Below are 13,843 nucleotides of genomic sequence, written 5' to 3'. Positions count from 1 at the left end.
CAGTTCTTCAAGCCCTCTAACCTGGTGGGTAGCCACCAAGTTACTTACCCTACTTTCCTGACACCTACCTCTGGTCCTCAGCGTCTCCTGATTCTAGTGAAGATGGAGGAGTTCGATGACTACTATGAGGAGGAGGAGGAGAGCCAATACTTGCCACTCACAGATGATTTTTGTGACGCGTTGATGCCTCCATTGTCAGGGCTGTCTCAGAGGCAGTGGCCCCTCTGGAGAAGAGGTTAATAGACCTGGCACAGAGGTGCCTTCAACCCCTCCATGTGAGGGAAGAGACTCCGAGGCCTTCGTTCCCTATACTTCCAGAGCCGGCCTCCGCTACCCCCCCTGAAAAAACGTGCAAACGCCCTCACCCTAAAGGGGTGGACTTGGGATGCGTTTGATAGGTTGAAGCAGGTGTTTTTCGACACCAAGGTCCCCTCTACGCTAACAGGTCCCTCCCCACCAGATCCCCACCTGCAGGGGCTTAGGGGGCAGTGGCTTCCCCGTAACCTTCCGATGATTCCCAAGTTGGGTCTGACAGGGATTCTGATCATGGAAGTTCTTGGCGCCCCTCCCCCTCTCGGCCCCTGGAACCTCCCCAGGCCTTGGAACCACGGGTCAATGCCCAGATGGACCTCCTGGATCCGGAGGACTTACTACATCCCCGCTCTTCGGAGTGGGTGCCTTGCGAAAAAGTGTCCAAGTATGTGGCGAGTCGGTTGCAGAAACCCCTAGACCAGGAGGTCCGCTCACGCATTAGAACAGAATGCCCTCGCCCGTCCGTCGACGGCAAGGTGGCCGTGACCCCTGAAATTAACGCAAAAATGGCAACCTTCCTAACTAAATATATTAAGGACCCGAAGAAGGCATTGACAGGTCCTGGCGTGCATGCCAGGACAAATTGTTGGACATAACAGGGCCATTCATCAAGATTTTTGACATGGCTGAGCACGCCAAGGCGACAGGAGCCCTAATCCCACCAGATGTCCTATCTAGTTGGGCCCAAAGGGCTATTATTTTCATGGGGAATGCGAACTGCGCCATGTCCACGGAGAGGCGCAGGTCGCTTCTCATCAAACTAGACCCGAAGCTTGGTGAACTGGCCACCTCAGAGGCGGGTCAGGTGGCTCGGGCGGCCTTTTCGGGGACCCGTTTGTGAAGGAGCTGAGCAAATTTGTTTCCACGGTCAACTCCTTGGACAAAGCGCAATCCACAATTAAATGTATTTTCAATGCGCGGGTTTTCGGTGGGGCCGGCAGTAGTAAGGGGTGCTTGGATGGCCACTTCTCACAGACAGCCTCTAGTAGGGGACAACAGTCGCAGAGGGGACAATACCAGGACTCCTCACGCTTCGGTGGGTTCAATGCCACCAGGGGTCGTTCGCGCCGCAGAGGCCAGCGCAACGAAGCACGCGGTCGAGGCGCTCCCCCCGCTCACAGTAAGTTCTTCTATCATCTCATGTCATTGCTTGGGGGGCAGTTTGGCTCACTTTATAGAATACTGGCAGGCCCTTACAACCGCCGTTTGGGTTCTCCAAATGGTGCAGGGTTTCCACAGAGTTTTTTGGCTCCCCCGTCCAGGTTTCCCCGCCAACACCAATCCGTTTCTCAGGTAGGGAGGTGATACTGATACAACAGGAGGTCCAGGAACTCCTGGACAAACAAGCAATTTGCTATGCTTCCCCCCCACCCAGGGCTTTCTTAAGCGATCTTTTCCTGGTACAGAAACAGGACGGGGGTTAGAACCCGGTGATAAACCTCCGAGACTTTAACGAGTGGCTGGTTTACAGCCACTTCAAGATGGAGGGCATTCATCTTCTCCGGGATCTGTTGCGCCTCAACGACTGGATGGTCCGCATGGATCTCAAAGACGCCTACCTAACAGTCGCCATTTTTCCTCCTCACCGTTGTTTCCTTCAGTTCCAGTGGCAGGACCAAACTTTCGAGCTCACCTCTCTTTCCTTTGGACTGTCGTCAGCACCCTGGTGCTTCACCAAGGTCCTGCACCCGGTTGTGGAGAGACTGAGGTTGGAAGACGTCAGGATGATTGTCTATCTAGACGGCATGCGGTTCATGCATCAGTGTCTTCGAATGTCGCCTCAACGGCTCCAGTCGGCAGTACTTCTGCTTCAGTCACTGGGGTTTGTGATCAACCAGACAAAGTTCTGCCTCCTTCCCACTCGCTCGATCACATTCCTAGGGTTCGTGATCAATTCCGTGGACGCGACCTTAAGTCTCCGTACCAGGAAGATGGCAAAGATTCGTCACGAGATACGGCAAATTCTACGGAAGCATTGCCAGGGTGGTCGGGCTGTTGTCAGCCTCGATCTAAGCCATCTTTCCAGGCCGCTACACTTCCGGGCCCGCCAGAGTCTCAAGGCGTCTCACCTGTGCAGGGGTTTGTCCTATGCTCAGAGGGTACCTCTGTCCAAGGAGGAGAGGGAGGAGCTCTAGTGGTGGCTTTCCCATGTGGAGGCATGGAACAGTCGGGCTATCTTCGATCCCTCCCAGACCTAGTGATCGACTCGGACGCCAGTGGTTCAGGCTGGGGGCACGTTGTGGGGAGTTCACCACAGGAGGAGGTTGGTCTGCCGCAGAGCGAGCGCTACACATCAACTGCCTAGAACTCATGGCGGGGTCCTTCGCGGTCCATTGTTGGACCAGGGACAGAGCTCACTAATGCGTCCTGCTGAAGATGGACAACGTGGCAGCTGTGAGCTACATAACCCATCTGGGTGGAACCCGTTCCAAGGCTCTGGCGGAGTTGGCCAAAGACTTTTGGGAATATTGCCTGTCCCACCAAGTTTCAGTGATAGCGGAACACCTTCAGGGAGAGGCCAACCAGGTGGCAGACTAACAGTCCAGACATTTTCGGGACTCAAGTCTATAAAAGCTGTTCCTCCCCGATGTTCCAAGCCCTTCAGGATTGGTGGGTGACCCTTCTCTGTCGACCTATTTGCCTCTCGCCTCGATCATCAGCTTCCCAGGTGCTTCAGCTGGAGACCGGACCCGGGGGCAACAGCCACCGACGCATTCCTTTAGGATTGGTCCGTGGAGAGGGGTTATGCCTTTCCCCCCTTCACCATGATAATGAGGTTGACAACTCACGTCCGCCTGTAGAAGGCGGAGTAGGTGGTGATCACCCCCTGATGGAACTTTCTTGGGCTTCTCCAATCCATCTACTCCAGCTCCCTCATCTCCTGTTCGATCCAGAGGACAACCCGCATTCCCTGATAGTGAGCGATTCACTATCCCTGATGGCATGAAGGATTACCGGACTCGATGGAAGGCCCTGGAACTTTTGGGACACGCTGCGGAGCTCCTCTCCCGGGCATGGGCAGACGGTACGGTTAAACGCTACCTGTCAGCCTGGTCTCGATGGATGGGTTGGTGTCTGCAGCGGAGTCTGGATCCCGTGGGGGCAGTTGTTGCCCACATCGTGAACTTCCTAGCCCATCTAGCTTCAGAGGGCCTTGCATACAGAACAATTAATACCTTCCGGTCCCCAATCTGGGCCGGACATACCGTGGTGGGTGATCATCCGCTGGTAAGGAAAATCCTTTACTGGATCTGACTTCCTCTGCCCCCGGAACCGCGATATTCGATTCTCTGGGATGTAAATAATGTCTTGCTTCTACTTTCCGAATGGCCCAGCAACAAGTACTTTTTGCGCAAGCAGCAATCTTCCAAGCCGGCGACGTTGGTATGTTTGGTGTCCTGTAGACGGGTCTCAGATGTCAGGGCTCTGGACATCTCCAGGAGGTCCTTCACCCCGGACGGGGTCACCTTCCATGTGCTCCGGCGTACCAAACGTCAGTCACGGGTAATTTCCTACCCAGCCTTTCCTGACTCACCCAAGCTCTGCGTTGTCACATGCATCAAGGCTTACGAGGCCATGGGGGGGGGATGTGCGTCCGCATGGAGAACGTCAACTACTAACTGCCTTGAGGAAACCGTTTCGAGTGGTCTCATCCCCAACCATTGCATGATGGGTCGGTTAGGTGATACTCGAGGTTGGGGTACACTCAGTGAGAGGTGCCATGGCATCCAAGGCTTTCATGCTAGGTGCTCCCTTGGAGGACATTTTGAATGCGGCTGACTGGTCGTCAGACTCAACCTTCAAGAGGTTTTACTTCAAACCAGTCTCCTCCATAGCGGCCCTAGTAGTAGATAAGCTTTGCACTAGCCTAATCCTTGCCTCAGGGTCCTGACATAGAAAGAAAAATGTCCTAGCTTTCTTAACAGAAAGTTTCAATTCTATTAAGGACACGGAGGCGAGAATTAGCCCGCCCTCAGGAAGCACCTCGACCCGTCCGGGTTGATCAGACATGCGCCAGACAGAAGTAAAGCGCTTTCCTGATCGGTCATGTGTGTTTGCTATAACGCTGTGTTCGATAGCCTTGTCGCACACAGGTTATTATGACTCCTTTTTCTGCCCGCAGGTTCAGAGTCCTTGAAGCAGGATTATGGATCTTTCGCAGTCGGCTTTGTTTCAGGAAGAAAGAGGAGGTCCAGCAGGGATAGTTGGCAGTTATCGTCCCAGGAAGCGCCTAATTGGTTGATGAACTCCTACATGAACTTGATGGTTTTGTTGCTAGGCTTCATGGGAAATGAAGTCCTTTTGATGATTTACTGTTTATTTTGAAGGGCTGCTGGTTAAAATAAAGACGAAATAACAGCCTAATCCTCGCCTCCGTGTCCTTAATAGAATTGAAACTTTCCGTTACGAATGCAAGTAAATTTTTCATTCTTATCTCTTTAATTCTGCACCTTGCCCCTTCCTACAAATGAGTAATGCTACGCTCCATCTCGCTCTCATAACAACCATTAAACCAAGGTGGGGGAGTGGTAGGTGCCACAGATCCTCATATACTCTATACGTTCATCAGAATCGCTGTATCTATAATCACTGTGCAACAGAAAAGGCAGACGATACTCACAAACACAGCAGTAGGTGGTAGCAGATAGAACGCTGGTTAGGGGGTGAATCAACAGGACATACTTGTAAGAATTACATCAGAGTCGTCTCATTTTATGGTTCTATTGGTCTCCGTAGGTGAGGAGATAGGGAGAACCTGACTACAAAGCGCACTAGGGAAGAGTTAATCAATGCTGCAGAAATGAATGATTGTTTCAAGATGCCCATGTGGGCTATGTAATACATGGTGCCCGCTGGTTGAGTGGTTTCCATAAGCCTATTTACAGGACATAAGGCGCACTGAAAGCTGTGCGAGTGCCCTACAGGTGTCCAATGTCCATTTTTTTTTCTGACTGAGAGTCCATTCAGCAAGGTTCCTGTTCAGAGATCCTTACAGTAAAACATTAATTAAAATGGCTACAGGAGAAACCGAATATGCTGCAAATTGTACGGACTCAGAACTTAAGGAATAGCATCTTAAAATCTGAAAATTGTCAAGCGAAATAATAAAATGATTTAAACTACTGCGCTTGGTCCTTTCCAGACTAAAGGAACAAATTCAAAGCAAATGAGCTCTTCTAGTAGAACTATCAATGCATATTTAACCTACACTGGGTACCATTCTTTACCACATTCAACATTGAATCTATTCAATTACATGCACTCTCAGGTCACTTTACTTTATTGTGAATTCCAGAAGTTCCTGCGTTCCCTGGGAGTCAAGATGCTGGAGATTATAAACTCTTTCAAGGCTTTGTTGCAAAAACTGCTGCGAAGGGTCCTCATGAGGGGTAATGCTGTTGGAAAGTGGCAACGATGTCAACTTCTTACTTGGTAACTGCAGCAAGAAAACAAATAAAACACAATACTTTCAACTGCCACATTAGCATTTAAAATCCTACTGTGTAGATAAGTCACATCTATTCCGATATGCATTAATCTTGTTTCTACGTTTCTTTCTTTTGGGCCAGAAGCTTAGTGACATCCCATTTTTACCACATTATACATATTAATCCATGCTTATGCACAAGGATAGAAGTAGTATGTGTGTGTGTGGGGGGGGGGGGCAGGGTTGTGGGGGGTCACCCATGATTCTTGTTGGAAAGAGCCCCTGACACGTCTTTCCATTTTGGACGTCAAAATATAGAAAAAGCCTTTAACCTCTTTAAGTGCACTTCAAAGTAATACTTTCTTTAAAAAAACTAATGATAAAAAGGTTTAGCCAGTAGAACTGAGCAGTGAGCAGGTAGGTAATAGGCAATTTATAATTGAATAGCTCGCATAATAAGCATACTAGAAACCTAATTGCCGAAGGAGGGCGAAATCACCACATACACTTGAATGGCCTTGGAGCAATAGGCAGACTAAGACAGTTCAAAGAACTATGATCACATACTAATAACATCAACAAGATACCATACTTCAAATTGTTTGATGCACTGGTACCAAACCATAAAGGCAAGTAAAATGCATGCTCCTCAAAGGAGAAAACTGAATGTAGAAGCACAGAATAATGTGAGCTGATAAAGTCCTAGACTGACTGTAGTAATAAAGGTAACAGCTCAGAACAAAAATCATTTCTACACCAGGACAGACAGGAAAAAACAATGCCTATTGCCAGATCTACTGCATTTATTATGCAGACTAAAGAGAGAAGGAACCTCAAATGTAGGAGAGAGAAGGGTCATTGTAACTCGAAAAATCTAGAATGCAATGCATCCTAGGCCCGAAAGTCAAGAATAAATAAAGGACCACACAAGAAATCAACATTTTTGAATTCCTCATTGTTGAGTCAAACGTAGACGTAAACACAAAAGCGGAAACTGGGGGTCTAGTAGAAAGACAGCACGAAAATGATGAGCAAGAAGGAGCCAGAGTGCACTAAACCAACGCTAACCATGAGCAGAGCATGGATAACCATCAATAGTGCTCAGCAAATCGAGCAAATAGTGAGAGAGAGATGACTCATGTGATCATTAATCTCATTTGGTAATCCAACTGTTGGCAGAGATATATCCCTTGATCATGGGGATTGTCTCGCAAGTTAGAAGCTCTATTGCTCAAGCTGGCTAGTAAATATTGGCCAGCAGCACACAAGGTGTGAAGGATACAGAAAGAGGAAAAAAATCCTATAAAGTGCAGTGCAAAAAGGAGAATTGCTGAAAGCTAAAAAAGGTTATGTAGAAGGGATAATTCTCACTATTCCAAGCAATCTACACACCTTGATTAAAAGAGTGTAACAAGGTTATAGCAGTGTTGACGAATAACTGCTATGTTAAGGTCAACATGTTTCAGCCAGCAGGGTTGACCTGCCTCCGGCTTTCGTCAGGACCTATGTTGCACAAACACAAGCTACTGCAAAAAGACACATTGATAAGTGTGAAAATGTGATTGACATATATAAGGTTGAAAAAAGAGATAAATACAACCTTCAGTAATCTAACTCCTCTAGATCACAGGGTGTAGTCATCACCCCACATAATCTGGGATTGTACCTCACCTACCCGGGCATCATGCTCGTGTGTAAGGGGCCCCGCTCTGTCCGTCGTTGCCCCGAGGCTAAAACGAGCTGGAAGGGAGGCCATTGTCATTGGAGACGTCATACAAGCTTCCCCAAGAAAGAAAATATAGCAACATTCTAATGATGCAGAAAAAGGGTATCTTTGTTCAAACAATCCAAACAACTGGAGGTGGAGAACTACGAGGTGACTATCAGAGACTAAATTGTTTCTAGGCCACTGCCATGGGGCGATTTTTGATCCCCTCCACCAGCCTCTGGTGGAGGGGATCAACAGCAAGAGAAAAGGACAAAAATACATTTTACCACCAGGAGAAAACAGCATCTTCTGAATAAAGACTGATATAAAAGACGCATAGCAAAGTGGAAACAGAAATAAATCAGAAATAGCTTGAGCAATTGTTTTGGAATCACAAAGGCTGCAAAAAAATAACTAGGGGGCCACTGCCTTTAAATGCATGCTGGGATTGTACTGGCTCTTGACTGCCTAAAAGTGACAATGCAGTTTATCAATTGCAAAAGATGGTCTGACTAATGGGAACAATAATATTTGCCACGTTTCATCTATCCCGATTGAGAAAACTGAAAAGATCTGACCGCCAATAGTGATCTATATGCTTTTAACCCCACTGCTGGAGGGATTTAATTATCTCTCTTGAAGGTATGCTGCAGGATGAGTGAAGACCTTATAACTGAGAATGATAGTGGAACCATCGATCATACTTGTTGGAAGGGACTAAAAGAAAGAATATGGTTTGCACATTCTCAGAGAATGTATACGTGAAAGTAAGGCAAGAACAAATATGTAGTGACCTAATGTTGAGATGTTCATCATGGTCCATCTGTTAAAAGAGGAAGCAAACTTTACCTCATAACCTGCTACTTAGGAAATTCAGCATGAGAACAAAGGTTAAGTGTAACACTGATTTTGTGTGTATGTATATATATTTGCACTGAAAAACCAAAGGTTAAAGTGACGTTATAGTTCAGTAACAGCTTCAGTTAAAACATAATATTTTAAAAGCTAAAACCACAGAACTTCACAAGTTATAGTTAGCTGAAGTAACTAGAACTTGTGCCCCCGCCATGCACAGTGTTGTCATTAATGTTGTAATTTCAACTATCAGTGATGTTATTAATGATGTCATAGAACATGGCATGAGTGATGTAATATACAAGGTCATAAGCACTGCATGGCGACAGCGCGATTCATAGTTGCAGTCCCCAATGGAGGAGACGGGTGGGCACGCAAGCCTCCTCTAGCACATATAAATGCTACGGGCCTCGGGATGGGATCCCTGCACTTTGGGTAGAGGACCCCATGCACACCATTCCCCAATCTTTAGCTATTTAAAAAAAATGTTTAATATGCAGCAATCAGCGATGATGACTGTAGGATCATTGGTACGTGCACCAGGTGGTAGAAAGCAGTTGTACAATGACTTTAACATACGTAATGGTGCTAAATAACGCCCCTCCTCTCTGCCGTAAACCAGTAGGAAAGTTGGGAATACCTAAAAAAAATAGAGTGGTTCTCTGGGTAGGTAACAGAGTGGACTACACCAAGGATCTCTTTGATGATATTAACATGGTATGAAGGGTTCTCTGGGTGGGAACTAGAATAAAAACATAAAAGGGCGACTGTGTTGTAATTAATTTTAGATCCCCAAGGCAAGTGGAAAAAATATTGTCCTGACTGAGACGGCTAACCCGGAGTCAAAGTGATATCAATGCAGTTCCACTTGGCTTCTTTTACAGACTGCAATACCAAAATAATCAACTAGTAAAGAATAGAGATGTCCATGCGTAAGTCTGTGTAGTAAAACGGAGAACTACAGCAGCTACAGGTACCCGGGGAGGTGGGTGGGCGCATGAGATTCTACAGCTCTATATGCCAAGAACAGATGCATACTGAGTAAGTAGCATTTTCTGTTTGAGGCATGTGAACTGTAGATAACAGGCTTTGCATAGACTATACAGTAGTGTCCCCGAAGCGGTGGCTATCCTGTAACTGTTGGAGTTGTCTGAAATAACATTTTAAATACTGCTTGGCCCACATTAGCTTGTTGTCTTGATAACACATCTAACAGAATAGTGTTTAGTGAATGTGTGTGGTGTGGACCATGTTTCAGCTTTGCTGATATCTGCAGTAGGGATATTCCCAAAGAAAGCCATAGTAGCCCCTAAGTTGCGAGTGGAATGTGCTCTAGGGGGTACTGTGAGAGTCCTTTGGGCTTTTTGGTAACAAATCTGAATACACTTGACAATCCACCAAGCTATTCCTGATTTGGGGATAGGATTACCTTTGTGAGGTGGCGCAAAACCTACAAAGAGTCGTTTGGTTTTACGAAATTATTTTGTTCTTTCAGTGTAATACAAAAGAGCTCTTCTGACAGCTAAAGTATGTAAAGCTTGTTCTGCAACAGAGTCAGGTTGTGGGAAGAATACAGGTAATTCAACCGACTGATGTGAAATGCAGAAACAACCTTAGGTATGAATTTAGGGTTGATACTAAGAACTACTTTATCTTTATGTAACTGGAAAAAGGGTTCTTCCATGGTTAGTACCTGTAGTTCACCCCCTTTCCTCAATGAAGTGACTGCAATGAGGAAAGCTGTTTTCCAAGTAAGGAACTGTAGTTCACATTTGGGCATGGGTTCAAATGGCAGACCCATTAATCTTGTGAGGACTAAGTTAAGATTCCATACTGGTGCAGGTGGAAGTCTTGATGGTATTACATTTTTTAACCCTTCCATGAATGCTTTGATGACGGGCACTCTAAATTGCGATAAGTGTTGCCTATTTTGAAGGTAAGCTGCTACGGCAGCAAGATACAGTCTGACAGATGTATAGGTCAATGCTGACTGCTGCTAATGTAATAGGTACCACAGTATGTTCTGTATGGAAGCATCAAGAGGGTTGATATGATTGTTACTGCAATAAATAACAAAACGCTTCCATTTGGCTGCGTAGCAGGCCCTTGTGGTAAGCTTTCTAGCCTCTCTAATAATGTTCAAACTTTCTGTTGGAAGGTTGAGATAAACAAACTCTAGGACTTCAGTAGCCAGATCGCAAGGTTCAGCTGTTTGGGATCTGTGTGATTGATTTCTCCATGGCTCCGAGTGAGGAGACTGGGAGCCAAATGTAATTTTTGGTGTGGTACCAGAGAGAGTTTCAACAGGGTAATGAACCAGGGTTGACGTGCCCATGTTGGAGCTACTAGTATAAGCGTGAGTGATGTTTGCCTGAGTTTCCGAACCACTAATGGAATGAGTGGGAGAGGCGGAAAAGCGTAGGCAAATATCCCTGACCAGTTCCTCCAAAGAGCATTGCCTTTGGACAAAGGGTGTGGATACCTGGAGGCGAAGCTTTGGCATTTTGCGTTTTCGGGTGTTGCAAACAGGTCCATGTGAGGGACTCCCAGGGTTTGGAAGTATGGGTGTAGAACTGGAGGGTGAAGTTCCCACTTGTGTATTTGATACCTCTGCCTGTTGAGGAGGGCCACTATCTGATTGTTGACTCCTAGGAGGTATTCCGCTAGGAGATAAATGTTGTGGTGAAAAGCCCACTTCCAGATCTCCTGGGCTAAGTGGGACAGTTGGAGAGAGTGTGTCCCTCCCTGTTTTTGTATGCAATACATAGCTGTCATGTTGTCGGTTCGGACTAACACAGCTTTGCCAGACCGGTGATCTTGAAAGGCTTTGAGAGCTAGAAAGATTGCCATGAGCTCGAAGTGAGTGATGTGGAGCATTTTTTGCTGGCGACTCCACAGTCCTTGCACTGTGTGTTTTTGAAGATGAGCTTCCCAGCCAGTAAGGGATGCGTTGGCTGTTAATATGGTCTGTGGAATCGGGTCTAGGAACGGTTTTGTGTGTTCCACCACTGCAGAGGGCGATGAGTACAGCCGTTTACCAACACTAGATCGGTTAATAGACCTTGAGACTGGTTCCACTGACTGGCTAAACACTCTTGAAGTGGACGCATATGTAGCCTGGCGTGGGAAACAATCATGATGCAAGATGCCATCATTCCCAGCAGTTGCATAAACACTCGAGCTGGAAGTGACAGATTGGGTTAAAATTTGAGAATGAGCGCCTGAATGTTTCGAATTCTGGCTGCATTGGGATATGCTAGAGCCTTGTGAGTATCTAGAGTGGCTCCTAGGTAATCCTGAACTTTGTTTGGCTGAAGATGTGATTTTAACACATTTACTAAGAACCCAAGCTGTTGAAGCAGCTGACTGGTTAGTGAAGTGTGCTTGCGACATTGCTGGTATGTGCTGACTTTGATGAGCCAGTCGTCCAGATAGGGAAAGACATTTATGCTTTGTCTTCTGAGATGAGCAGCTACTACCACCAGACATTTTGGGAAGACTCTGGGGGCAGTGGTGACTCCGAATGGGAGCACTTTGAATTGGTGGTGTTGACCTGCTACCACAAACCTGAGAAATTTGCAGTGAGTCGGATGGATTGGAATATGAAAGTAGGCACCCTATAAATCTAGAGTAGAAAGAAAATTGCCTTATTGCAAAAGAGGCAGTATTTGTTGCAGTGTTACCATGTGGAAGTGGTTGACTGTATGTTAAGGTTGAGTTCTTTGTGATCCAGTATGGGTCTGTGAGAGCCGACCTTTTTTGGAATTAGAAAGTAAAAGGAGTGGAGTGGTGTTGAGGTGGTACAGGCTCTATGGCTTGTTTTAGTAGCAGGAATTGTACTTCCTGTTTGAGAGGGTCTAGATGATCCGGTGGAAGTCAGTGCGACCTTGGAGGAATGTTTGGAGGAGCGCTGATGAACTCCGGGCAGTAACCAGAATGGATAATTTGGAGAACCCATTTGTCTGTTGTTATTGACTGCCACTTTGGTAGAAATTGTGACAGTCTTCCCCCTTTTTGGCCGGGGGAACTATGGGCAAGTCACTGTTTTGTATTGGATGGCGAGGTATGTGTGTTGAAACCTCTACCTCTGCCTTTGCCGTTGTTTCCTCTGTAATTGCATCAATAGAAACCCTTGGAACCTGAGGGCTGGTTATTGCCCTTATTGCCCTTATAGGTGGATGCAGTGTCTGAAGTAGTTTTAGATCCTGCCCGATAAAAGGAGCGACAAAAGGAACCACGCCCTTTTAGAGACTGAAGTGCTCCCATGGATTAAGCCACTTCAGTATCTTTCTTCATTTTATCCAAAATGTCTACCACCGGTCCAAACAGGTGTTCCTTGTCAAAGGGTGTGTTTAATATGGAAGTTTGAACCTCCGGTTTAAACCCCGATATGCGCAGCCAGGTATGTCTTCTTAGAAGAACACTAGTGTTTACAGCTCGGGCAGATGTATCAGCAGCATCTAGGAAGCATCTAATTTGGTTGTTAGAAATGAACTGCCCCTCACGAACCAGGTCTTGCACTTTTGATTTATGTTCTTGAGGGAGTAACTGGATGAGTTGCTCCATTTCATCCCAGTGTGCGCGGTCATAGCGTGCTAGTAATGCTTGTGTATTGGAAATACGCCAGAAGTTAGCAGCCTGGGTAGCTATCCTTTTCCCTGAAGCATCAAGGAGTTTAGACTCCTTATCTGGTGGTGGTGCATCTCTAGTAGTCTGGGAGTTTGCCCTCTTCCGTGCATTAGAAACTACAAGTGAATCTAATGGTAGTTGCCCTTTTATGTATACAGGATCTTATGGGTCAGGCTTGTATTTTTTTTACCTACTCTCAGGGTAAGGATACGTGTTCCAACAGGATCCTTAAAAATGTCATCTACATGTCTGGTCATGCCTTTCAACATGGGCAACGTGTGTTGATTGTTGAGTGTTTTGTAGAGTTTCAAAAAGAAAATCTATCTCTCTACTCCCGAATCGGTATACTATTAGGAAAGATAATCAGGCTTCATGAGCTTGCACCGGAGGGAAGGACGCACGGAGCAGCACGGAGGCACACAGAGGCGAGGAGAGACCCTTCTTCATTGATTATTTCAAGGCGTCCTTCCCTCCGGTGCAAGCTCATGAAGCCTGATTATCTTTCCTAATAGTATACCGATTCAGTTATTGCAAACTATAGGGGTCATTGTGCCCTTTATAAACCTTCTCCAGACTTGCACAATTTTGCAGTTTGGCTTTTGAGAAATAGGCATACAATCTATATAAACAAGTATTAGATTTTGAGTGCAGTAGGGATCACACTAGGTCCTGATGAGTAAAGCAGTGGGGACTGCTTACAAAACATGTTGACCCAGTAGGGAGTATTGAATTAAGATACACCCCCTACACATCCCCTTTCTTAATGTTCTCAGCCAGGGAAATGAATAAAATGTTTTTTTCCAATTTTTAATTTTTTGTAACTATTCACTAACCCTACCACTCTCACTCCCACACTACACATAGCCTATTCTTTCACAAACAACAGTGCTCCCACGTATTCGCAGGTCGTA

At 46.2% G+C, this 13,843-nt stretch overlaps 1 protein-coding gene across 1 annotated transcript in view; it reads right to left on the bottom strand.

Annotated features, from left to right (window-relative positions):
* INTS4 (integrator complex subunit 4) overlaps window positions 1-13,843 on the bottom strand; it is a 347,032-nt gene that overhangs the window by 132,390 nt on the left and 200,799 nt on the right. Inside the window, exon 15 of the mRNA XM_085623249.1 lies at window positions 5,592-5,749. Within this exon, the coding sequence (XP_085479375.1) occupies window positions 5,592-5,749 (158 nt within the window). The remainder of the gene's footprint in view (window positions 1-5,591; window positions 5,750-13,843) is intronic.

This window comes from Triturus cristatus, chromosome 8, assembly GCF_964204655.1.
Source record: "Triturus cristatus chromosome 8, aTriCri1.1, whole genome shotgun sequence".
Taxonomy (NCBI): Eukaryota; Metazoa; Chordata; class Amphibia; order Caudata; family Salamandridae; genus Triturus; species Triturus cristatus.
Note: the sequence above shows the minus strand (reverse complement) of the source record. Positions and strands in the feature narration are given on the sequence as shown.